Source organism: Oreochromis niloticus, linkage group LG13 (assembly GCF_001858045.2).
Source record: "Oreochromis niloticus isolate F11D_XX linkage group LG13, O_niloticus_UMD_NMBU, whole genome shotgun sequence".
NCBI classification, from domain to species: domain Eukaryota; kingdom Metazoa; phylum Chordata; class Actinopteri; order Cichliformes; family Cichlidae; genus Oreochromis; species Oreochromis niloticus.
In genome coordinates this window covers 15190377-15215689 of record NC_031978.2, presented here as the reverse complement: position 1 = coordinate 15215689, position 25313 = coordinate 15190377, and the positions used below count along the sequence as shown (strand labels likewise).

At 38.5% G+C, this 25313-nt stretch overlaps 1 protein-coding gene across 12 annotated transcripts in view; it reads left to right on the top strand.

Moving 5' to 3' along the window:
* LOC100697845 (protocadherin-15) overlaps positions 1–25313 on the top strand; it is a 217328-nt gene that overhangs the window by 108202 nt on the left and 83813 nt on the right. For all 12 annotated transcript variants that reach the window (XM_005474209.4, XM_025897607.1, XM_025897603.1 and 9 more), the window contains 9 exons: positions 421–591; positions 3219–3327; positions 3459–3571; positions 6526–6732; positions 8694–8828; positions 17101–17250; positions 19114–19307; positions 21319–21451; positions 21666–21745. In XM_005474209.4, the coding sequence (XP_005474266.1) occupies positions 421–591; positions 3219–3327; positions 3459–3571; positions 6526–6732; positions 8694–8828; positions 17101–17250; positions 19114–19307; positions 21319–21451; positions 21666–21745 (1292 nt within the window). The remainder of the gene's footprint in view (positions 1–420; positions 592–3218; positions 3328–3458; positions 3572–6525; positions 6733–8693; positions 8829–17100; positions 17251–19113; positions 19308–21318; positions 21452–21665; positions 21746–25313) is intronic.

The following is a 25313-nucleotide window of genomic DNA, read 5'->3' as shown; positions in this document are numbered from 1 at the left end:
ATGTTTGGAGGAAAAAAAATGACACACAGCACCTTTAGTATATGATTCGATACTCATGAGAATCCCCGAAGTGATGAAGCTTTTTCTTGTACAGTGAGATATCAGCCCTTTAAAAATTGCCACAGTTGTAGAAAGTGGAAGAAATATGAAGGTGGAAGCTGAAATGCTTTCTGCCGTTGCCGAACAGCAGCAAGGCTATCATTTAAAAACATAGCTGGAGATGATGTATGTCTCGATTCAAGTTGTGAAGACTCGGTCCTAAAGAGTTAGCCTAAATGCATGACTAAAGCTTGTCAGGGTGTTCAGGTATATTTCAGGAGATTTCAGTATAGACACATGAGACCAAATCATTAAGTAGTTTTGGATTTTTCGACTACTTCAGAAAGTTGCTCAATCTGTAGCCATTTGCTTGTCTTCCAGGACCGCGCTCCATTCCCCCCTAACCGACTAACCGCTACCACAACTTTGACTGTGGATGTCGAGGATGGAGACGACCTGGGTCCCATGTTCTTGCCTTGTGTTTTAGTGAACAACACTCGTGACTGCAACCCCCTCACCTACCGTGCTGCTATCCCTGAATTCACTGAACCGGTAAGAGCCAGGCAGACAGGCAAGTGTGAACACACTGCTATTCCACAAGGTCATTTTAACAGATTTCCTCCTGCTAATATATGCATGTTTATGTTTTCATGCATGCAGGCTGGGTTTTTACCCGTCATTCTGTATGTGTGCATATGCAGAGTACACGTGCTATTCAGATTTGTGAGACATTTGTGCCATATGTTCACATTCTTGTTATATGTTAATCTATGTCACGCCTTTTAAATACCCTAATTGCCTGATTATACCTTGTCTTTGCCTCCTCACCTGAAGGCAGAGTACAATTTGCAGTTTGTTACTGCATTTTGTGGTCCATTGTACTCGCAAATTAATCTGAAGCATGAGATGACTTGGTATCACATCTAAAAACCATTGGGGGGGGAAAAAGAGAGGAAATTCATATAGAACAGAGGTGGCGAGAGCAACTAGTGCACCAGCAGAATTTATGATAGTCTATACAAGATTATGTGTTTATTTATAAAACATATTTTATATTTGCTGTGTATCTCCATGCATGTAATAGTCATTAGAATGAACCAAAGTGAATCAAGCTGTGGTTTCTTCAGAGGAAGGTAGAAGCGCTCCTTTTATTTTGGACCTTTTTGTGTTGCGGTTACCTTAAATATCCCCCCATTTATATGGCCATGAATGTGAATCTGCTTTCCAGTAGCCGACTCTTATTCCTGTATATGGATAATGTTTTTATTTTTATTTTAAGTATAATTTTCCTTACCAATACACTTATAGTTGGACAAGCTGCATTGTGAGGAATTATCGGATTCATTTAGCTCGGCTCAGGCAGTTGTGGGGAAACGGTTTCATCAAGTATAGCTTAAGTGTACTGTGGTGACATGTTCTGAACATGAGAGATGAATGGAATCAAATTATATTGAACGGAGGCAGAGTGTGACACTAAATAACACAAAAGTCTGCAATAAAGACACAGTGGGATATATATAGATGGCTATTCAAAAAAAAAAAAAAACTAAAGTTGCGGTTCTTATTTAGGGTGGCATAGTGAGTCACAGTTGTTTGTCCAGACCTTCCATTGATAGTTTGTAATTTATTATTTATGATAAAAGGTTTTCAGGCTGTTATGCAAGACCCGACAGCACCAGCTACACAAACCAAAGCTTTTCATCATCTGTTTAGCAGTTTTTTTTTTTCCTCCTATGAATACAGCATGGGTTCACCATATCTCCTTTACTGTTGATGTACATGCTTATACGACTTGTGATTTTGTCTCCAATTGTTTTGGGGGTTTTTACTTCTTTTTTTTCTTTTTTGGGGGGATTTTTCAGTATAACGCTAACATGTCTGTCCACTGGGAGATTTGTCTTCTCATAATTGATGAGTGTATTGTAATTAATCACAATAGCTAGACAGACATTATTAAGTTGATCTGTATTTATTTTTTGCCCTGGGGGGATATAATGTGGGCTCTGGAGTCCCCTGGATAATGACTGCTGAAGGAGGGTATTATAGCTAATCATCATTGTGCAGAGCTAGGGGGATTTGATTTAGCGCACCTCCAGACATTGTAAAAGCGAGAGGGTTGGTTGGGGAGGGGTGTAAGGATTACTCCAGAGCTGATGGATATAAATATACCCCCTCAGGGAGGGATTCTTCTTCCAGTGTGCTGTTAGCCATGTGCCTATCTACACTAAGGAAGTTTAGCGGTGGCCCCTTAGCATACACGCACATACTGTGTCAGCCATATGGAGGCATTTTGCATGAGGAAAGGTATTCTTAAATGTGATGTGCTAAACATATTCCCACTTAACCATATGTTGATGCAAATGCATAAAGGTAAAGCCAAGGTAGTTAGTGCTGATGATGTATGAGTGTGCATAAGCGGGGGAAATTAGCCTAAAGCACCACTAGCAGATTATCCTTTATGTCCAACACTACCAGGTACATTTAGATGCATGGAAATAAGAAATCTATAAGCTTTGGTTCATTGTTGTCCTTATTCTTATCATTATGTTATTGTGCTTACCAACAAGCTTACTGAAGTATATAGCCAGCAGACTATATACTTTTCCTAAAAGTGAGAAAAAGAGTTGATACTATCAAAAATGTGGGGAAGGAACACATGGCTGCAGCTTTCTACATTTGTAGTGTTATTCACTAGAGGCGCAAGTGAAAAGCCAGCAAGGCACCGCACTGCACAATAACAGCAGTTCTCCTATCAGTTAACATTAATAAGTGCTATAGTGCATAAGCAGGTGGAACTGAGGCGACGTCTAATCACAGCAGCTCTACTTTAAGGCAGAAAGCACTTTAATGGGCTGGGCTGAAAGCATAGAGTGGCTTCTCTGGAGAATACTGTTTTTATGTGGAAGAGCAGAGTTGCGAGGACTGTGCAAAACATCACATAAGATTATACAGCAACCAAAATATTGATATATAGAACACAAAAAACTTTCTGGGGCAGATCTTTTTTTTAAGAGGAATTTTCTATTGCGGAACAGTTTTGGGGTTTTTTTAGGCTCTGCATAAAAATGCAGTCAGAGTTATTTTAGGTGATCCGTGCAACAGTGTGATCTAGAGGAAATTAATCAATTTGCATTTTGATTATGTTGCTGTGTTGTTGACTCACCCACCCCTTGTTGCAGAGCAAACTGAACCCACTGAATGTTACCCCTCCGATCCGTGCTGTGGACATGGACAGAAATATACAGCCCCCAAGTGCCAGACCAAACATTCTCTACTACATCCTGGTTGGTAGGTTCATCACGTATTTTCATTGATTTTTACACTTTTAATGTCTTTGGTTGAGCTGATGCCATGATTTTCCTTTTTAATATTTCTTCTGGGATTGATTCTACCATAAATGTTCTTATTTTATATTGCAGGTGAACCAAACACATATGCAGCATATTTCTCTTTGAACAAAACCACTGCAGAAATGCGCGTCCTGCAGCCAATCAGCCGGGACTTGTATCAAAGGTTCACATTAGTCATCAAGGTAAAGTATAAAAGCACATTTGACTTATTCATTCCTTAATAGTTGCATTGTTGGAATCTGCCCTACACAGTTCTTGAGAAATCTCATTAAACTTAACCTCAATACAAAGCCTGTTCATTACATTAATGTAACAGTGCAGTGTAATGTTAGTAATTACGACAAATTGCATTTGCAATAATTTGCAGTAAATTAGTGTCAACTTTCAGACATGCGCAGACCTACAAGGATTGTTAAAACATTTACCGTGATAGAGCTTCATTGTCTGTTTCATCAGCTAAAGGTAAAATATTGATTGCTCTCCTTCCTTCACATTAGGCAAACAACAGCACTGTATTCAAGATTTCAATTCTCTTCTATTTTTAATGGGCTTTTGCAAGATTAAGTTTGACTCATCTCTTAAAAACTTTAGCATGCACCCTTACCTGCTCTACCCAGATAACCTCTGTCCTGAAGGCCATTAACCTTATCTTTAGCTCCTTAGGAGATGGGGGTGAAAAATATGTTATGATTTATGGACTTAGCAGGACAGGCTGCTGTGCCTTCATGAATCTTAATTTAGAGCAGAGTCAGGGATTGCCTATGTGCTGCTGGTGCAGCAGTGCAGATGAACTTTCCATCTACCCATCACTAACCTCTAGACACCTCTGAGCAGTGTGTAACGTGCTATTTACTGGGATAGCTGGGGAGCAAAGAGATGAGAGGAAGCGCTGATTTCCACAAGAGGAAGGGAGGCTGATCATATGAGAGGCTTTCTGCATGTCTTTGGGATGATTGTGCATAGCTTGAGGAAAGGAGACGGTTCAAAGGGGAGGAAAAGACCGAGAGAGAGAGAGAGAGAGAGAGAGATGGGTCTGGGAAGATGGTAGATGGAGCCTCATCTACCTGATTCATGTCCAGGGCAAGGAATGATTATTCTAGGATTCAGTGGAGCAGGTGAGTAAGAATTAGACTTTTGTGTCTTCAAGGTTCTGCATAGTTAATGCTTTAGGTAAGTTAACAGTTAAATAAGCTGGAGCCTGTTTTAGACAACATGTGCTTTGTTATTGATGTTGATTTACGTCCAATAAGGTGACTGCGGTGAGATTAAGCCAAATGTCAAAGGCAGACGTGACGGCTTTGTGAAAGTAAGAGAATGAAGAAATGGCACTCTCAGGATGAGGGAATCAGGACACTGGAATCAAAATCGAGTGAAAAACAGTGAATTTTGTAGCAGGCATCTCCTGCAGGCATGTGGGTTGTAGCGATGGGGAGCAGGACATTTAGCACTGGCTTCCTGAAATAGGGACACTGCTAAAAAGCTAAATCATGAGGGAACACTGTAATCCTACAAACAGTTCTTTTTTGTTTTTTATTTCTCAGGCAAAAATATACGTGCGTGTGTGAATGTTGAAGCGAGAACATCTAGGCACACACGTTATGGCTGTCAATGACAGCATTTTTGATTTTTCCCTCAGGTGTTTGTGTGAGCAGATTGGATCTCTGGGTCAGTATAGTGCTGGTGTTCTTATTATCACTTTGATAAGGGGAAAAGTAGAAGATGTTTGGGGAAGAGAATCTGACATGAGATTGTGACTGAAATAATAACAGCTGGAGGGAAGCTCAACCGAATATGCTACAAGTGTTTGTTTGGTTTTTTCTTTTCTCCATAGTAAGCTATACACATAAGGCAGCAAACATGAAGTCATGGGGTCTTTTGGAACCTGCAGTTTACCATTTTGCAGTACAAGCGCTTACATTTCTTACAATTGGCACTCTGCAACACAAGCCCAGTGAAATTGAGCTAATGTGCTGAATTAGTTCCAGGTCATGGCCTAAACTGATGTTCCCTTAGTCCCCCGCTCCTTCTGTATTTTCAAAGCCTTAATGTTTCTGAAGCATCCCAGTGTGGGTGGCAATAGTGACATATGTGCTTAGGAGGGGAAAGATTGTAGTGACAGCCTGACCAGACCGCATTCATTAAGTTTCGTCTTACTGGGATGTGGCAGTGTCGGATTCGACTCTAGTGTAAGTTCAGCTTCATTAGGTTTTTGTGCAGTTTGAACGGCTGAGACAACATACTGATTTATGGAAATGTACTATGTTACTAAAGTGGCCATGTCACCCACCAGCTGTGCAGCAAAATGAAGTGGAAGGATTGTTTACATTGTTGTGATTGTTATGGATTCCTCCAGTTTGCTGTGTGTTTCTCTGCACATGGCACAAATGCAAACTGATTTTGGATGCAGGTTCATGTTTCACTTGTGCATTTCTTGGAGATTTTAAAGCTCAGGATTTATCTTTCCAGTTTTAGTTTGTAAACATTTTAATAGCTTAAGAGGACATATTGAGCAATGTAATTTTAACTATTTATCCCACCTCACTCTTTCAGTGGTCTTGAAACAGAACATTTCTCTAAGCTCTGTTCCATGTCTGAGTGCTGCATGTCTGTTTTTGGTTGAGGATATTGACATGCTGAATAGATGAGCTGTAAATGGGGATTTTATTATATCAGACTGTTCTGTGGTCGATTCAGAAGACAGAGAACCTTTACAGAAAAACAGGGATTTTTCACCTTCAGCAATGCAGACAGATTTGGTATGAACCTTTTTAATAGTGAAGTGGTTAATTTTGGCATTGACTCAGCTCGTAATATTCCCAAGAGCCTCCTTCTATCACTGGTCACTGATTTGACAGCAAAGGAGTGCCACTAATTGCAGTCTCTCTCCTACAAAGGATGGTATTTGCGTTAAATGCCCCGGTAATTACTAAGTTCTAATCCTAAATGGGCCCCTGATTAAATTTAGTCAATATAGCTTTTTTATAATTGAAACGACACTCAGAGAAATTACGCCTTTCTATTTCTGTGCCTGCATGAGAGTTGGAACAGGATAACTTTCCAGCAGAGTAGTCTTGTTGATATGGTATTTTCCACAGAGTGACTTTCACCCTTGTTCTTTTTTTTCCCCTCTCCCAAGGCTGAACAGGATAATGGTCATCCCCTCCCAGCATATGCTAAAGTCATCGTTGAAATCTTGGATCAGAACAACCAGGCGCCATATTTCCAGTTTGCTACCTATCAGGGCTATGTGAGTGAGTCCTCCCCAGTGGGTACGACTATCTCAGCCAGTGCCAACCTTACCGCCCCCCTGGGAATCGTTGCTTTGGATAATGACATTGAGGAGGTACAGAGAGAAAGAGAGGCTTTATCAGCCTAAACTCACTGTCGCTTACTCTTTAAAGATGCCCATCCATGCGTGTGTGCATACAAACACAAAATACTTGTAGTGCATTGATTAAATATTGAGCACAGAGCCACATTTATTCATGTGCTTGTATCGCGTACTCACAGAAAATAACATGTGCATGAGTCATTGTCCTGCTATATTTGTTTTGTTGTTACAGCTGGCTCCTGGTGTTACACCTGTAGGTAAAAGGGCTGATTTTAAATGCTGTGGCACGCACAAACTCACACACGCACTCAAACCCACACAATGTTATAAAGGGATGTCCTGATCCAGTTTTGTGCTCTAATCTTTGATGCAAATCATTTTAAAGATTGACTAGCTTTTGATGCCGAGTTTAATCCAATATTCATGTTTCCCTGCATAATGCAGCTGCAGTGTGTACACTTAATAAGTTAAAGTGGGCCTGTGCTGGGCCTCTGCTATCAGTAAAGGAAATTGAATTCAGAGATTTGGCTTAATAGTTCTGCTTTAAACCTGCAACATGGCTTCTGCTGGTTTCTTTCTAATGTGATATGATGGCCAAAGATTTAAAAATACATGTATATATCTTTGGAAAGAGACATTTCCTTGCTTGATTTCCACTTCAAACAAAAGGTTAAATGCATTCCTTTTAGTTGTATGTATTTTGCCTACTCACTTTACCTGATCTGGCACAATGTCAATGCGAATCTCATTCATTTAAACTTCATTCCATGTAGCCGATACAGATCAGTACTGCTGTTTCCCTTTTAGCAAAACTGATTTGGGACATACCTACTGTTAATGCATGCATCACACTGTGAAAAGTAAGAATACATTCAGAGCACTCATCACTGCTGGAGACATTCTCAGCGTATAATTACCAACTTCATAACCCTGCTTTGGATTTGAAAAAAACTCCAACTATTTTCAGCAGAATTCCTCTTCTTTTTACTGCAGAATTGCACAAATGATCAATTAAATGGTAATGGGGTTTCCTGTAATGATGGGTGTGTTGTACATCAATCAAGCTGATGTGCTGACTTTTGTACAGGAATTTGAGTGTGTGTTTGGAGTGTTTTGCTTTGATTGGAGTGTCTTCTTTAACGTGCAGATTGCTGTTTCTGCATTTCTTAAATCAAAACTTTACAAAGTGATTCTTCTGTGTGGGGTGTTAACCATTTCTTTGACAGCTTACAAAGTGTGCGTGCGTGTGTGCATCCACCTCAGTGGAGAACACTAACTCACTCACTGCACTGTTAGACTCGCACTGTGACACGCAGCTAAAACAAATGATTACTACCTTTAGTTCATCTTTCAATATATAGCAAGTCTTTGCAGAAGATTAACACATCAAAGTGGAAACAGAGATAACAAAATCAATAAGCCACCCAGTCCCGATGTTTACCAAACTCTCTTAAGAGGACTCATTGATGGATGTGAATCGAAGACGACTTGCAGCAGTGGACCACAGTTTTATTTGTTAACACAGCAGTGATGACACATTGTTATCAAAATGGCTCTTTTTCAAAATGTTTCTCAAACTTTTTGTTTTCATCTGGAAACCCTAAACCAAAAGCTGAAAACCCCATATCTTGCCTGCTTAATCTTTTCCCCCTAAAGGAACAGGTGTAGTAATTAGTAAAGACTCCTTCCTATTGCTTTCTTGATACAGTCACATTCATAAAGATGTGGGTTTTTTGAGTGTTTCATTCATGTTAAAAAGACATTGGTTTATGGCTCATTGCCTTCTTCTCTATTTTCTCTAGAAAGATGGGCGACCTGCCAACAGATTACTTTTTCCAACTCTTTGGCAGATCAAAATGTACCATTTGATAGGTTTCTCAGCCCCACAGCTGCGGCCTTGGAAAAAAACATGATGAAACAGTCATGTCACCATGGTAACATGTTTCTTTTTTTGTATATCTTTCTTTCGGAAGACAAAAGACCCCATGGTGACGATTACCCTGGATGACTACACCATGATCTTCAGCCTGACCCCAACTGGGATAATCCGCTACCTGAGGCTCCTCAAACCTGTGGACCGGGAGAAGCAGATGGCCTATACTTTCACGGTAGGCCCACAACTCAGTGTAGCTATCTGCACAACTGCACTCGAGCACTGTGACCCACATCTTCCATTTTTTGTATTTAAATAGAAGTTCAAGATTAGCCATGTACAAAGAGGCACTTGGAGATACAAAGCTGACCTGACACTTCCAGAGCAATATGACCTTTATTAGTGGACCAATAGCAGTGAAGTGAGGCAGTTTGTCCACTTATACATTTCCATCCAACAGTGAACCAGAGGCACATCAGTTTTGTTTGCCCAGTAGGATTTGTGGTGCATGTTTATTTTAACGTTATGTAACAATACATAGATTTTAATACTATTCACAGAAACTGTAATGTGAGAAACATTGGAGTGGTGGCAAATCCCAGATAAATCAGAAACAAAATCAAGTAGCTTATTGATCAGGTTAACATCATCCATGAAGCAAGAAAACATCCTGCAAATACAGAAAACTCAAATAGAGAGTTGTACTCTGAAACTTGAAAATAGCCATGAAATGTTAAACTGGTGATCCATTTGTATTTTATCTTTAATCTTTTGTGCTTAGTGTTATTCACTATACATGTAGAATTATCCTGTTACTAAGTAATGATCTGCCCATTAATAATTAGTATTTCACCAAAAGTTAAATTGTACTAGTACTGTAATAGTTCTCTTCCTACGATTTCTTTATTCCCTTTGTTCTTCTTTATTTGCTGTAGATTTCTCTATTACTCTTGAATGTAGTCAGGTATATGGTATATGAATATGCTCCTTAAGTTACTTGTGTTTGAATTATTTTCTTGTCTTTCTCGGCTTTCGTGGATTGCACACCACTTCCAAAAACTGTAAAAACAAGACAAAATGCTTCTGGCTCTCAGATCATAATCAAAATATTGTTTGCACTGTCCATGTTGGCTTTCTTTTTTCTTCTTTTCTTCTTTTTGACTTTGACTCACAAAACAAGTCATTCAAATTTATTGGAACCCTGTAATTTGTATATCATATGACATGGTTCAGTCTCACTGAGCTGCACAGCTACTTTCATGTTTTATCTGATGTTTTCATTGCTATTAATTTCACATTAGCAGTCTGGTTCACCAATTTTAACTGTTTCGGCTTAGAGAGGTAGCAACGTGTTCATCCAGGGGTATTAGCAAACCAGCAGTGATAGTACAGCAAGCTCGCTGGAAATGTTTCCCCGGGGACCGCAGAAGTTTGAACTGGGATGATTTGGTGTGCTGTTGGATTTGGTTGAGTTGGTGAAAGTGCTTTGGACATCAGCACCAGCGGTATATGAAGGCATGTTTTATTTATTATGTGTGTGCGTTGTTGACCCTTTTGTGCTATGTGTGCTCAGCTTTATTTATCCACTTTGGTTTCTCTCTGGTTTGGAGTATGAGAAGCTTAAAAGCTGGTAAGTGCTAAGAATGCTTTTGAGCTCAAGATCCATTCTGACAACACTTTACAGAGAAGCTGAGAAGCTGTCAGTTGTGGGTTGATTTTGTTGCATTTTTTAGATAGCAATGCTTGGCACAGCTTTGTAGAAAGGTCTTTATTCAGTATCACATGTAAAAGAGAGAAATTCCCTTCTCGGATCATTAGAAGCAATTGTTCCGCTATCTTTTGGTAACGTCCTCTTCATGTCTCTTCACTTGAACAGACAAGTTGCACATTAAATGCTATATAGGTTTTGAGTAAATTCTATAGATACATTTTTAGTGAGTTACATTTATTCATTTATTCATTTTCTGCTTGTGGTTTTTTTTTAATTTTTTTTTTATTACATCATAATGTATGTCACTGATTATCGGGGTGCTATGTTGTACTGTTTTTACAATATTCAGTACCATGAAAATGTCTTGAACCATCAATCTTTTCATTATGTTTTGCTTCTAAGGAGCCAGACTTTCTTGTGCTTTTTATCCCTCAGCCATCAAAGGCTGATGGGGTACTGTTGTCACACGCAGGCCGACACCCAAGTTTGTTAATGCGGTAACTCAAATCTCAGTGATCTCTGACCTCAAGGACAGGGGCCAAGTTTTCTGAAAATCTTATGATGGGATAACTCAAGAAATCACCTGGAACTTTCAAACTCATACCATAGGTGCTGCTGCTGAAATCTCAGACAAGTTTGAGTCCTGCTGATCTCCACCTCAAGGTCAGAGGTCAGGTTTTCTGAAAATCACCTAGGATTTTCACATTCATACCATAGGTTCATCTACTGCACAGGCAGGGGCTGGTATTTTTTTAAGTGGTCTTGAGCTTTCTTTCTTTGAAAGTTTTTATTTAAACATTGGCTGATTTTCGGCCTTTTTCAGTCCAGTCCTTATACCTGACCATTTTTTGACAATAAATCACTCAGTAATTAAAATAAACAACAACAATAAAATACTTAAAGAGATAATTTTAAAAAATGTCTACATATAATGGACAACTTAATAAAAATGTATTTTAAATTGCATGTTTAAGCACTTTGTTACTAGCAGCATCTCACAAAAACGCTTCAAGTTCCCATTTCTTCTCTTGAATCTATGAAATATAGTAAAGATGACACCATTTGACAGACATAAACTTTTATTTTTACATGAACAAGTTCCTGAAGGACCATTAGTCAGAAACTCAGCATGGTGTGCAGTGTGCCCTTAAAAATTTAAGAACACTGGACAAGTGGAGGATAAGAGAAGTGGCAGGCATAAAAACTATCCACAGCAGATGAGTAGTATCTGAAAGTCATGTCTTTAAAAAAAAAGGAACAAATTCAGCAAAGACCTGACACATGACCTGAGTGATACTTCTGGCCCTTCAATTGGTCTGTCTACTGTTTGCCGAAGCCTCATCAGAAATGGTCTTAGTGGAAGGGTGGCTGTCAAGAAGGCATTCTTAAAGACAGAAAACAGAGGAAAAGCTGAGGTATGGCAAACTCCACAAGAAATGGACTGAAAATCAGAGGCCACTAGTCTTATGGAGTGACAAATCCAAATTTTAAATTTTTTGTTCAGTTTGTTGTCAAAATGTATGGAGAATGTCAGCAGAGAGTGTCTGCAGCTATCTATAAAAGACAGGGGAGACTCTGTCACAGTTTTGAGCTGCATTTCAGACAGTGGCATTGGGGATTTTTTTTCAAAATTCATGGAATTATGAATGCAGAAAAGTATTGTTGGATTTTCATCCATCATGCAATACCAAAAGCATCTGACTGGCAACAGCTTCATTTTTCAGCATGACAATGATCCCAAACACATTGCCAATGCAGTAAAAGCATACCTGGATAGAAAAACACACAGTGGAACATTGTCAGTCATGGCTCGGCCTCTCCGGAGCTTGGACCTCGACATTATTGAAACTGAAAATAAAACAAAAGGCAGCCAACACCAAAGAAGAACTTCAGGATATCCTTCAAGAAGTCTGGAGAACTAGACTACTTGACAAGACATTAAGGTTGTAAGAATTGTCCAAACTCTAAATAATATAATAATAAACTATATAAAATAAAATAAATGCTGTAGCACAGCGATACAGTGATGCTACTGTAACCCTAATGGACACACCTTTTTTACTGCTTTGCTATATTAAAAAGGTAGGATGTGCCACTGGCTACTGGCAGCGTGTGTGCACCACAGTTTGTCCTTTTACTCGTTACACCTGCAGCACACATTAAGTCTAGGGCTGTGTGAGTCAGTAGAAGGCAAGCATGTTCACTACACCCACGGGGTAAGTCGACAGCCCAACCAGTCTTCGAGGCTCCAGCTACTTGAGCCATGACTTGCGATGTCGACTACCACATAGATGAGGTTCAGTGAAGCTTTAGATGCTAGTGGCTTGGAAGAGCTAAATTTAGATGATATGATGTGATGCTAGATGGTACGAATAAAACTTTGTATCACGCTGGGTTTTGGGGGTTTTTTTGTTTTTGTTTTTGGTCTGTTTTCTTTTGTTTATATTTTTTTCTTGTTCACTTTATAAATTGTGGTATTATTACTAATAGTAATAATTTCCATAAGTGGGCCTTTTTAGATTTATAATGGCTTATATTTGTTTTTCTGTCAGGACTATATAAAATACAGGCTTTAATGTAAGATCAGTACCTAACAGGCTGCTTGTTATGCTTTTCGGTTTTCCTTAATGTCATCTTTTCCAGCTGCAGACTTACTGTATGGTTCACTGGTGTTAATGTTTCCACAGCAGAGCTTTGAAGTGCAACTTTGTAACAAACTCCATTTGGACTTATTTTTCTAAAGTTTGTGGCACAAATGATTCTGTGGTTAGAAAACACAGCTCATCTTTTGGCAGCAAAATATTCTGGACCATCTTTGGTCTCTTTTTTTTCATCCTCTATCTGTCTTTACTCGGGTAGCATTAGAGCTACTTGGCTAGCTAGCATTACCCAGCATGCATTTCAGTGGTGTAGTTAATTAAAGTTATCAGTGTTTCACAAATGAAGTTAATACAAGTCTCCTCTCAGTACACTATTCAGTGCATTGAATGTCCAAAGATATAATTCACTTAAGCCTCCTGAAAAGCTGTTTTTATCTGCTCACAGATATAGTAGAGTGGTACATGAAGTATTCATATCATGAAATTAAGACTATTATAAGTTTAAAGTGCATTGAGGCGACCTTTGTTGTGATTTGGCACTATATAAATAAAGTTAACTATACAGATACACTGCTAACCACTACTGTGATGTTGTCACTATTGTGTCTGGGTGCCTTAAAAAATAGATTAAAAAAATTAAATATAAACGTGTAAATATTACAAGTTTGTATTTAAAAGCTGATCGAGGTACAATGAATATATCCAAGGAACACAAACAGTGGGAAAATAAGAAGACTGAAATAGAGGAGGGGGATGAATGAAGTGTCCACCTGTGTCTGTAAAACACTGATAGTAAGGTCCATGAAAGAAAATCACTAAAAGTCAACCTTTTTTTTTTTGTTGGCAACTTTTTTTTACTTGAAGTAAGATTTAATTCAGTCTTTAGAATGAAAGCGAGGTTTGTGCTTCAAGAAAAAGTCTTTTTAACTTTTCTTTGTCTAGTCTTTGTTGATCCAAAGGTTTATCGCATGGCAACATGTCTGAGCTGTTACATTAACATGTTAGATTGTGGCCTTTGAATGCATGAGGAGTTTTTATTGCCATCTGGACAGTATGCATGTTACACACATTTTAGTTTAGGTGACAGGGTGCTAAGAGTGTTGTCTACTAGTTATTGTTCTATGTGGTGTTGTAATTGTTAAAAGAGAAGCTTAATGAGTTCAGACATTCAGTATGGCAGGAATGTGTCTTAATTTCTAATAAGAGGTACCATGATGTCCCTTCTTCTGGCTGTCTGGGGTCATAAAATGCATCCAGTACCTTCTTGGTTTGGCGATCTGCCACAACAGAATCTGGGTTTAGACCGCCTAATAAATCTTGTTTCATTTTAGCTAACCCCTGTATAAGCTGTCATTTGGATAAGTCAGGCCTGTGATGTGGAAAAAACTGAATGAAATTTACACACCTTTTACACAACACACCTGCTACAGCAGGACAGCAGTACTTTACCCACCATGTACCTGACTAATCCATGATTGGATTAGAGGAACAGCTCTTCGCACATGCAGAAAGGTGCCAGATTTGTCAACACAACAGTGGCAGTGTATTATGCTTAAAACCTGAGTCAGAAGGACTCAGATGTAGTGCACTGATAGAACTCCATGCACAAAGATGCCCAAGATTCTACTGTGCAGATATTTGCACCACCCATCTGTCTGAGGAGTTGTTGGTGAGAATAAGGCAGATGTGAAGTATGAAGGACGGCTGTGGCCTCGAGGCCTGTGTGATTGCATCACACAACCAGTGAGACAAATGCTGTTTTGACAGCAACCTACCCTGGGATTGTCCTTTGTGGTGGACAAATCGTTGTTGTGACTGCCTACTGTTAGTTGTGCAAAAGACATTATGAGCCAGAGCCCACATGAGACACTGCTTTTGCTCAATGCTTTGTTCTTACTGTAGGTTCAGAAGAAAGATTTAACCTTGCTCCTGTCTTCCCTAATAGTACAACATAATGTTGTGCCTGATAACACAAACAAGGAACTCACTCTTATATAAAACTAAAAAGAACATTATTTTAGTGATTTACTTGCTGACTCTTGACATAAAGCTTAATCATTGACAGAGCTATACAGTAGATATTCATCTACATACCTTGAAATGTTGGTTATACCCAGTCCTCTGGATCAGACTAAGGCGTAGGATGAAAATGTAGTCATGGACTAGTAGGAGCACGACAGGAAAACTCTGCTTTCTATCCCTGTGGACTTTAGTGAAAGGTTCATAGTGGGATATTGGTATTCTTAATTTTTGGGGGGTTTGAAAAATTCGGCCAAAGCTCTGTGAAGCAAGTCAACAGGGATCATATGGCTGGTATCTCCTGGCACCACCTAAGAGACTGCAGGCAGGAACACAGTGTTCTTCCAGCATTACCGTGCCTCTCAGATCTTCCGCCTTCTTAGCAGTGGGCGAATAGCTATCAAAATTATGTGGACAAGGAGAGTGCCACCAATGCAGGTCTCTGAGCAGCAATGGGGATAGTGAAAGCCAAGAACACATGACTCCAGACCTCTCATTATCCAGTTCCAGTCCCTGCCCCCAACAGAGACCTGGGAAGAGAAACCAAGATGAAACAAATGGACTGTTGCCTACCACCAGGATCCTCCTCCTTAGTATCTGAACACTCAAAATTGAAGGATTCTGCCTCTATAGTGTTTGAAATTGATAATACTAAATATTTATTTAGTATTTGGTTTTAAGCTTTGTAGATATGTCTCAGGCTGATCTCACAACAGGCTGTACATTTTTCCCAGCTTGGAACAGTTAGTCTCAGCTTGTAGTTCATTGCCTATCACTTTTAAAACTTTTTTTTTTGGATATGAGTTCATCAGAATCTATAAAACTTTCCACTTAACATATTGATGCACTTCTTTGACTAATGTGTATGTGTTTGTATTTCTCAGGGATTATTTGTCTACCACATTTATTACTATAATTTAAATTAAACTATCTGTACTCTAGCTGTAGAGTATAGGTAGTCAAAATTTTTTAAGAATATCCAAGTTTTTTTGTTTCTTTTAGGAAAACATTTTTTGTGTAGATGTTTGTAAAGTATTGTATGAATGTGTGTTTATCTAGTTTGTTTCCCTAGCATTAAGCTTTCTCTATTCATGTTTAGTCTTTGTGATAGAGTTGAATCTTTTTTAGGTTATTTCTTTTTGTTTGCTTACTTTGAAGGTTAGTTTTCCAGTGAGTTTTATTGGGAACCCATCTGTGTCTCATTCACAATCACTACCGAATATATAGTCATGTCTTTCTTGTTGTCATTTGCCCTATTTATACCTTAGTCTTCATGCATCTTTTTGGATTCTTATTTTTATATATTTACATTTGTTTTTGTTGTTTTTTTTCAATCAACCCATTAAGTTTTTTTGTCTATTTTGCTGGCCTCTGCATTCGGAAATGTGTCCTCTCATTTGGAATCAGTTTTATCCACTTCTCATAGTAAACATATTAGTCAGGCATGACATGGTTTACATTAGTCAGTACTTACACATTTATATAAGTCTGTATAAGTATGGATTGTCTCAGTAAATCCAAATCTGCTTTCGTTGTCTCCCTAAAACTTCTTGGCATCTCAGTTATGGGTCTGGCTCAAGAACAGAAACACAGTTTGATAGGATGGAAAAGCACGGTTCTATATGTTATCATTTGTTTCTGTTCAACACCTTCACTGTGAGTGTTTAGCTGCTACTAAAAGCAATCTCCTGATATACAGTATAACCAGCAGGATTTGTCATTTCAATTTTGACGCTTAGTGCAAAGCGTCAAAACATGTATTTTTTGCTGCTGCCACAGTTGTTGGTTAGATCTACCCTCTCCTACACTGCACTTGTTGTTCTGCTCAGTCCATTTTCTTTCTACCTCGCCAAGTACTGGAGATCAGAGCTGCCAGGGACAAATAAACATGTGGTTTGTTCAGTTTGCAATCTGTCCTTTAGGCGAGCTTCAGACAAGCACTCCCTTTTCTTCTCTAAGCACTTTTCTAATGTCAAGGGAAAGAAAAATGAACGTATACAAAGGAAAACTGTAAGCGGTGGTGTTGAGGTCGTAAAAACGTTATTTGACACTTAGGCTGTCACTATTTGATAAGCATAAGGTTGAATTAAATAATCAATTATCTATGATTTTTCTGAGGAAAATGGACTTGTGTACACTTTCTGAAGCTTTATTAGGTATTTCTCTTGTGTTTATAGATGGTGGCATCAGATGGCGTCCAGCAGAGCAGGCCGGTAACTGTCAACATCCTGGTCATTGATGCCAATGACAATACCCCCACATTTGGAGAGGTCTCCTACAGTGTTGAAGTCTTCACCAACATGCAGCCGGGGGAGACGGTGCTACAGGTAATCAATCCAACAATCATTCTTTTGCTTCTTTCCTCTTGCACCAGCACGCCACTCTACGTCTCCCTCTTTTTCCTCATCGCACAGAATCTCTCTCACGCACGTTCTTTCACGCTCAAAACCAATAACCACAACAGACAATGCTTTTATCTATATCTTCAGTGCACAAGCTTGGTTAATTCGTAGTGGAAGGCACTCGTGATGACCGTGAATTAACCCCCCGCTTACGTATTTTGCTTACAAAACACAATTTTCTTCTTGTTTGTTTAGTCTATTTTGATTATCTTTATGGATTAGGAACATTGTTCATTTTTGATTTCATTAGTGCACTGGTTTTAAAGGTCATGATATACTTCCATCTTTTCTGTTATGCGTGTATGCTTAAGATAACCAAATCTAACATCTGTGCATGAAAACGATAAACGTTGAGCAGACTTGTGTAGGCATTACTGAAAGTGACATTTTTCATTCATTGTTTCATTCTGGGTAGGAACAAAAACAGCTTGGTTAGGGAGTGCTCAGGCAATATTTAGTTAGCCTGTGGAAATTATTGTCATTCCAGTGAAGGTGACAACACCAGCTCATAATTTACATGCGCTTATTTAAAAGGACGCTGAAGGTCGCTTAACTTCAAAACCTAACTAGAGGTCATAATTACAGCTCACTCAAACTTATGGCGTAGGGGAGGACTTCTTCAAAACATGAACCATAACCTCATTTTGCTACAACAGAGGAGTGAAGAGTTCTATCATTTTATTGTCTCATTTGATAGTCGCAGCATGATTCTTTCATCTTTCAACTGATCTGTCCTCTCAGCACGGCCTCTCCTCAAAAGAGAAAAAAAAATGTCAAACATTGAAAAGGTCAAGTTTAATCGGTTTTAAGAAACAGCCGTTTCACCCTCCCTGAAATGAGGCCAGGGGTCACAGAGTGCCTGGTATGACCGCTTAACCGATTTTTATAAGCCATTTATGAGAGCTGAAGCCCCCTGAGGATTCTGCTGCTTATTTGATGCTACAGCTCTTACTCCAACGACAGGAGCATGGAAAAGGAGGTCATGGTAACTTGGATTAAAGTTTCAAGGCCCTAAAGATATGAAGCCAACTACACTATGAGGGCTCGTATTTACAAGCAGCGGGATGTCCTAAATAATTTTCCTTGAAGGAAATGGTGGTTCCTTAATTTGTTTGATATGAGAGCATGAAATAAATGATATATTTACGTATCATTTTTTCCGTCACACTTGCCAAAAGAACTATGTCTGTCAGCTGTCTGTCAACAGCTTTCCATATTTTATATGAAAGGTTGAAAGTAGTGAAAGTAGTTTGCAACTTTGCTTATCATTAAGTTAAACAAACCAAAATCGCTTAGGTTTGATTTCACTTAAATGCAGACCCTGTAAATTTATCTATGCATTTGTCATTTCACATACTTTAAGACATACAAATCATTTTGTGAAATCATCACTGTTTTTTGATATGACTGTACTGTAAACAATAGACAATTTCTCTTTTATTGTTGTAATTTTAACATTTAACAACTGAAACGGGTGTTTTTTGTGAGACATTTAGTCTCAGTGGGACTACTTGTATAGCTAAAGGTTGAATAAAAATAAAAAATAAGCATAATGTAGATGATATTGTCCAGCAAATATATTTATATTTGGGAATACCTTTGCAGCTTACTTGCTAAACAGATCCTAACCCCCCACCCCCCACCCCCCCACCCACTGAGAAATATTTTCTGCTTGACTGGTTTAGTAAACATATTTCTGGGAGGTGTAAAGCACAGGAAATAAAATGAAAATGCAAAAGCACTGTGTGTATAATGTGTAGCTTTTTTTATCTCCCTAATTTCCCTCAGCTGACAGCATCAGATGCAGATGAAGGGCTGAATGGTTTGGTGACCTATGAGATACTGGCTGGCGCCCAAGGAGATTTCATCATCAGTAATCGCACTGGACGCATCACCGTGGCACCTGGTGTCACTTTAACTGTCGGGCGATCTTACACACTCACTGTCAGGGCCTCTGACAATGCACCAGAGACCCAGAGAAGGTACTGTAATCTTACACATTTGTAAAACACTAATGTGATTTATTTGAACATTGAAGAGTTGTCAATTGATGGAAGCAGAGTTTTGTTATTGTGATTAATGTTCTGTACTTTTTTTTCTTTTTCTTTTTCTTTTTTTTTTTTTAAAAAGAAGGGAGATTTGTTTCTCTTTTTAGAATGAAAAGCAGTTTCATAGAGCCGAAGCCATCTGAATGAACAGATTTGCCAGTATTATCTAATTGAACATAAACTCATTGTAATTCACAACATGGCTTGAAATGACCCAGAAAGTTTTCTTTGGGCTGAAATATGGAAAAATAATTATTTGGACTAGCTACTTTGAGTGAATGTATCCTTTTTCCTCATTGTGAGTAAATGGAAAATGATTTTAGTTTTTCCTTTTCTTTTTTCTTTTCTTTTTTTTTTAAATGTGTGCTTGGAGCTGTCAAAAGGAAAGAATTTCAGTGTTTCAGTGCTCCACTCAATTTGTACAATGTTGTGAAAGAGGCTGGAATGTGTTTCTGTTTTGATTTCATTAAGTCAAAGAAAGGTTGTCATGGAGATATTTCACCAACTGGTTAACATGGTGACAAAATTACTCCTCGTAGGACTTCATGTTCAGTACAGTTAGGCTTGTACTTAGTAAAAGTAAGTAAAAGTTAAGTACCAGTTCAACAAGACATGTTGGAAAAAAATTTAAAAATCAATTAAAATCAGTTACACTTTTATGTTTCTATGAAAACTAAGAAGGCGGTTGAATTTAAGCAATCATTAGAGCCTTGATCTTGAGACTGCACTTTTCATTATAAGATTGTCAACCACAAAGAAAAACCACAGCGCAACCAAAACTCCTTTTCTACATTTCTGTAGTAAAGACTCAATACAAGTGAGCTTTGATGTGTCATTACATTGTGTCTGAGGTCCTTTCAACTTTTCTAGATGTTGTTCTTTCACCCTCATCTTGGTTAGCACTTAACTTGAATATTTTTGGCCTATGTGCAAGTGACGCTGTCTACAGTTAATTCGTGTTTGGCATCTCTTCTCTTGCATTTTCTGTTTGAAATAGTAAAAAGTGCCAACTTTTAGGATATTTGCTGCTGGACTTGTAGGTTTCATATGGATATGGTTTTTACATTTCCTTTGTTCTAAAAGCTTTCCAAGCCTTCCACACCAAATTGCTAATTAGCTGGTTGCTAATTTTCAATCAAAGAGTAGATATTTTATCAGTTTATTAGTGAACAGTCGGTTAAGCGCTGGTGTTCTGTTAAGGGAAGGCAAGAGTTTCTTTAGCTAATTTGTTAACTGATGATTGACTGTGTCTTGAGTTTGAATTGACTGTATTTCTTGTAATTAAAAGATGACATTCACCTATCTATATATAGTCTGACATCTGATGTCAGAGACAAAACCAATCCAGAGATATGACTGTAAACCTGAGACAAGATTGTGTATAGGATCAAATGCAGGAAGGATACATGAAAAATTGAAATTGCCCAGGGCCATGGTATGCTCTGTCAATATCAAATGGAAAAAGTTTGGAACCACCAACAGTTTTCCTAGATATGGCCATACAGGTCAAGGAATAATTGGGTCTCAATTTCATCCCCTAAGGCCAGCAAGTCAACAACCCAGTATAGGCAGCCAGAGTCTGGATCTAAATCCAATACAGCAAAAAAAAAAAAAAAGATCCAACCTAGTTGAGTTTGAGCAGTTTTGCCAAGAATAATGTGAGAAATTCCTAGCAAGCTTGGAAAAAAAATATTTCAACCAAGTATGAAATTAAATTGTGTTTATTTTATTACATTAATAAAAAAGAATGTTTTGCTGTTATTGAAGAGTACTGAGCATACTAAAAAAAGTTGAATCCATTTTAAGAATTCAATCAAAATAAAATATTTAGAAAAAGTAAATATAGTATTTATTTAACCTATTTGACTGCCCTATGGGCAAGAGATCATTACAGCTCAACAGTTGGTCAAACTACTGCTGAATATGGTGTCTGTATTTCTGCCAGGAGCTCCATCACGACAGTCTACATCGAGGTTTTGCCACCCAACAATCAGAGTCCACCACGCTTTCCTCTCCTGACATACAGCCTAGAAGTCAGTGAAGCTATGAGGATAGGAGCTATTCTGCTCAATCTGCAGGTGAGTCACAAATTCACACAAGGCATTCGGTGTGACTTTTGCAGTGCCAGTATATGTTGTACTTTAGACAACAGATTTTTTTTTTTACTGACATTTCACATCCTGCACTATGCTTGTTTTCACTCCAGTGCAGCATCCTTTTAGCTCAGCTGTCCTGTTTTGCACCCTTCAGCATATGGCCTTCAGACTCCTGTTGTCTTTTTTCTTCCTCTAGGCCATAGACAGAGAGAACGATCCGATCAGATACCGCATTGTGAGCGGGGATTCCCAGAAGGTCTTTAACCTCACTGAAACGTAAGTCTAGATGGGATTGTGTCTGACTTTTTGATTTTTAGCAATACGGCTGATATTAGAGGATATATTTACTCAGTGATCTGCAAGCAAAATGGCAACTTAATGGAAGGCTTTGATTGCTTTGTAAGTGCAAAGGCTATACATACTGTAAATAGTATGACAACCGTTGAAGACGGCTTTCACAATAACAATGGACACAGCAAATGACTTGGATGGGAAGATAAAGTGAAGTGACAGATGTGCACTTGTGATGGAGGAAAATAGAAGCTCACTTGGTATTCATTAGTTTTAATTATACTTCAAATGTTCTCATAGAGAGAGAACTTTTTTCAAAGAGTTTGTTGGAGTTTTGTTATTTTAAGATGCGAAGGCTATTCCATACAGAAGAAAACTGCAAACAAATTAAGTGTTAATAGAACAGCCTGAAGCACTAACCTTCACATGTTGGCACAGTTTGGCTCATATTTAATCAAGCTACCAGTTGAGGCTCTGTGTGGTGACTTTCTCAACCAGAGACTCTGCTATATACTTTAGACCTTGGTTGGTTTTGCATTTGCACTGAGGAACATTGTTGAATGCAATCTTTAGTTTAGAAGATTTTGAATTGGAAAACACTGCTATTCATTAGATCTCTGACTAGCTTCACAGTGTTGCCAGCCTATTTCTTCCATAATTTGCAGAGCAAGGTCGGCTAAAATAATTAGAAAAGGTTTTTAGCTCATCTGACTGAAGGAGCAGCGAGCTGGTGTGGTGGCAGTGGCTCAGCCATCAGGCCGCAGTCCACAAGAATCAGTTTTCTAATAAATTATCATAAAACAGCAAACATATTTTGGAGAGATCTCAACATTAGCATACAAAAAACTCAATCACCTACTTCTACGGAGCAAGCAAAAAGCATAAAATATTGTGGGCGCTGAGTGCTTTTCTCATCTATAAATGAGCAAGAAATATGGAGTGACGAGACATGGGGAGACTGAAAATGCAGGGCCTTGCCAGACATGTGTCTCACTAATTGATTAAAGCTTATTTTGTCTGAGTTTTCAACCTCCCAGCTAGGTAAGGACAAGCTGTGTTGCAGTACTGTATTGCCACCTTTTCTCCACTCTTAATTTCCTCCACGGTGTTAAAATTGTATGTTTTTATACAGAGTCGTTTGCTGTGTGGTTTAGTCACGGTAAGCAAAAACATGGTGACACAATCAAAATAGCAGGGAATCGCTATTTTTGCCACTGGCACTGTAATCTCCTAAACCAGATATGACAGAAATCATGCTAAAATAAATAGACACATCTCCATGTAGCTCATTCTTTGTGTCAAAAATGTTAAAGTCACATCACAGGCTTTCACCAGGCTATCAGTATAATAAATGCAAGCAAGTGCTGATATAGCACATGATGAATCAAAAAAATGTTTAGTGCAACTGACGAGTGTGCAATTTACAGTACAGAGCGTATTGCACACTCTCATTTTTCAACCCTCAGAACTCAGATTTGATTCAGTGAAGAGATTTTTGCATTGCTGCATGTTCAGATAACAGGCTACATAGGAGGCTGGCTCACTCCAGCTTGTATGAATAATGAGCCCTCCAGTAAGAACTTTCTTATAAATGGGGCAGAGACCCCTAAAGGAGGTGGAAATGCTTCATATTCACTTACTGTTATGGCTATATTTTCCACTAAAAAGAACGGACGAGTTGATTTCAAATGTAAAATTTCTGACTCGGTGCATATTGTTTTGATCATAAATCTTTTAAGCGTCAGTGTTTGAGATCCTCTTACATTTGGGCCAGTATATCGCTGTCAAATAAAATGCATAAAAACTCAAATATCAGTATTTAATCAGCTACAACAATATTCGTTATATAAATTTTAATGTGGGTTTTCAGTCTGCAGATCTTGATGCTACTTTGAGTACTCTGACCCTGCCTACTTTTGTTTGATTACAGCATCGTCTTTGAAGTCAGTTCTGTTTTTGTAGTTTCTCAGAGTCATAAAAACCTAACCTGGAGGCCATGCCAGCTTTGATACTTGCAGTGTGTTCTAGTTGGCAGCTCAGTGTGTTGCTTCAAAGTGAGATTGAAACCAAAATTAAAAGGGGTTCAAGTGAAATTACTCTTTTTTTTTTTCTTTCTTTTTTTTTACTGTCCAGTGAAATCAGACTCAGTTGTAAATACAACATTGTGCAAGCTTTGAGCTACCTCTCATTCATCATAGTTTGTCGGAAAAATTGGGAATGGTAGCAGTCATTTATTAAAAAAACATAGTTTTATCAAATCCTAACTAGCTTGTTCAGTTAATATTGGCATGACTGATCTTTACTCCTCAACAAAGCCTGAACTGTCCTCAGCTCAACTTAGGCAAAAATTCTATCAAAATGATCCTGCGCTGCTTCAATAACATTGAGGTCCGGGCTCTGGGGTGTTCCAGGGTTTGCGTTAGGTACAAGGTATTTTTCTGTGTTTATCATTCTATCGATTTTAGCAAGATCCCTAACATCACTACCTGAAATGTAGCCCTAAACCATAACAGAGCCTCCGCCATGTTTTACAGATAGCTGCAAGCACTCACTATTGTACAGCTTTCCTGACAACCTCTGTAGATATAAACCAAAAAATTCAAATTTGGATTCATCGCTTAATAAGACCCTTTGCTACTGAAGTCCAGTACTTGTTAAATTTGGCATTCCTCGGTCTTTTCTCCTGTCACCCTTGCTTAATAATAGCTTCCTGACAGCCACTTTTCCAATTAGCTCGCTTCAATTGATGTACAAAATCCATCTCTCAGGTCTGTGTCATGCCTGTGTCAAAGACATGACTTTCAGTGTACTGTACATAGTCTTGCAGGTCTGCCACTTCTTTTGTCCTCTTTCATCCAGTTTCCTCAAACTGTTTAAGGACACCATGCTGAGATATGAGTTGTGGTGTAAAAATACTTTTTTATGCCTGTCAAACTGTGTTGTCGTTGATATTTTTATAGATTCAACTAAAGACATGAGAACCATTATTGTGTTTTTTGTGACAGTGTGCTTCTAACAAGGTGCCTAAAGATACAATTTAAAATTTGTTCTTTGCTCAGCTGTCTGTGCAGACACAACACAGCTTCATCTTCCTTTGACTTGATGCCTTTTTTAACGCTTGAATGATTCAAAGGTCAGTGTTAGGTGAAAACATTTCTCTGAAAATGGACAGGTACAAGAACTGGACTGAAAATAGGTTGAAAGAGAACTAAGCCCACTTGAGTCTGGCTTCTTGAAGCAAAATGTAAAGAAACTGTACTCTGTACTCACTGTACTCTACTGTGTACAGTGACCTTGAGTGTTTTGAAAGGTGCTTTCAAATAAAATGTATTATTATTAAATGAGGGGTGGCTCAAGACTTTTGCACAGCACTGTGCAAACAACAAACATAACAATGCAGCAGCTGTAGCTTAACTTTCTCCTTGTGGCAAGAATGAACTTCATCTTGGCTTAGATGATAATCTCTTCTATGCCTTTCTGCTCCTTGCCTAGCCAGATAGACACTATACATCAAGTACAGTTTACCATAAAGAGTCATGATAAGAGCAGAATG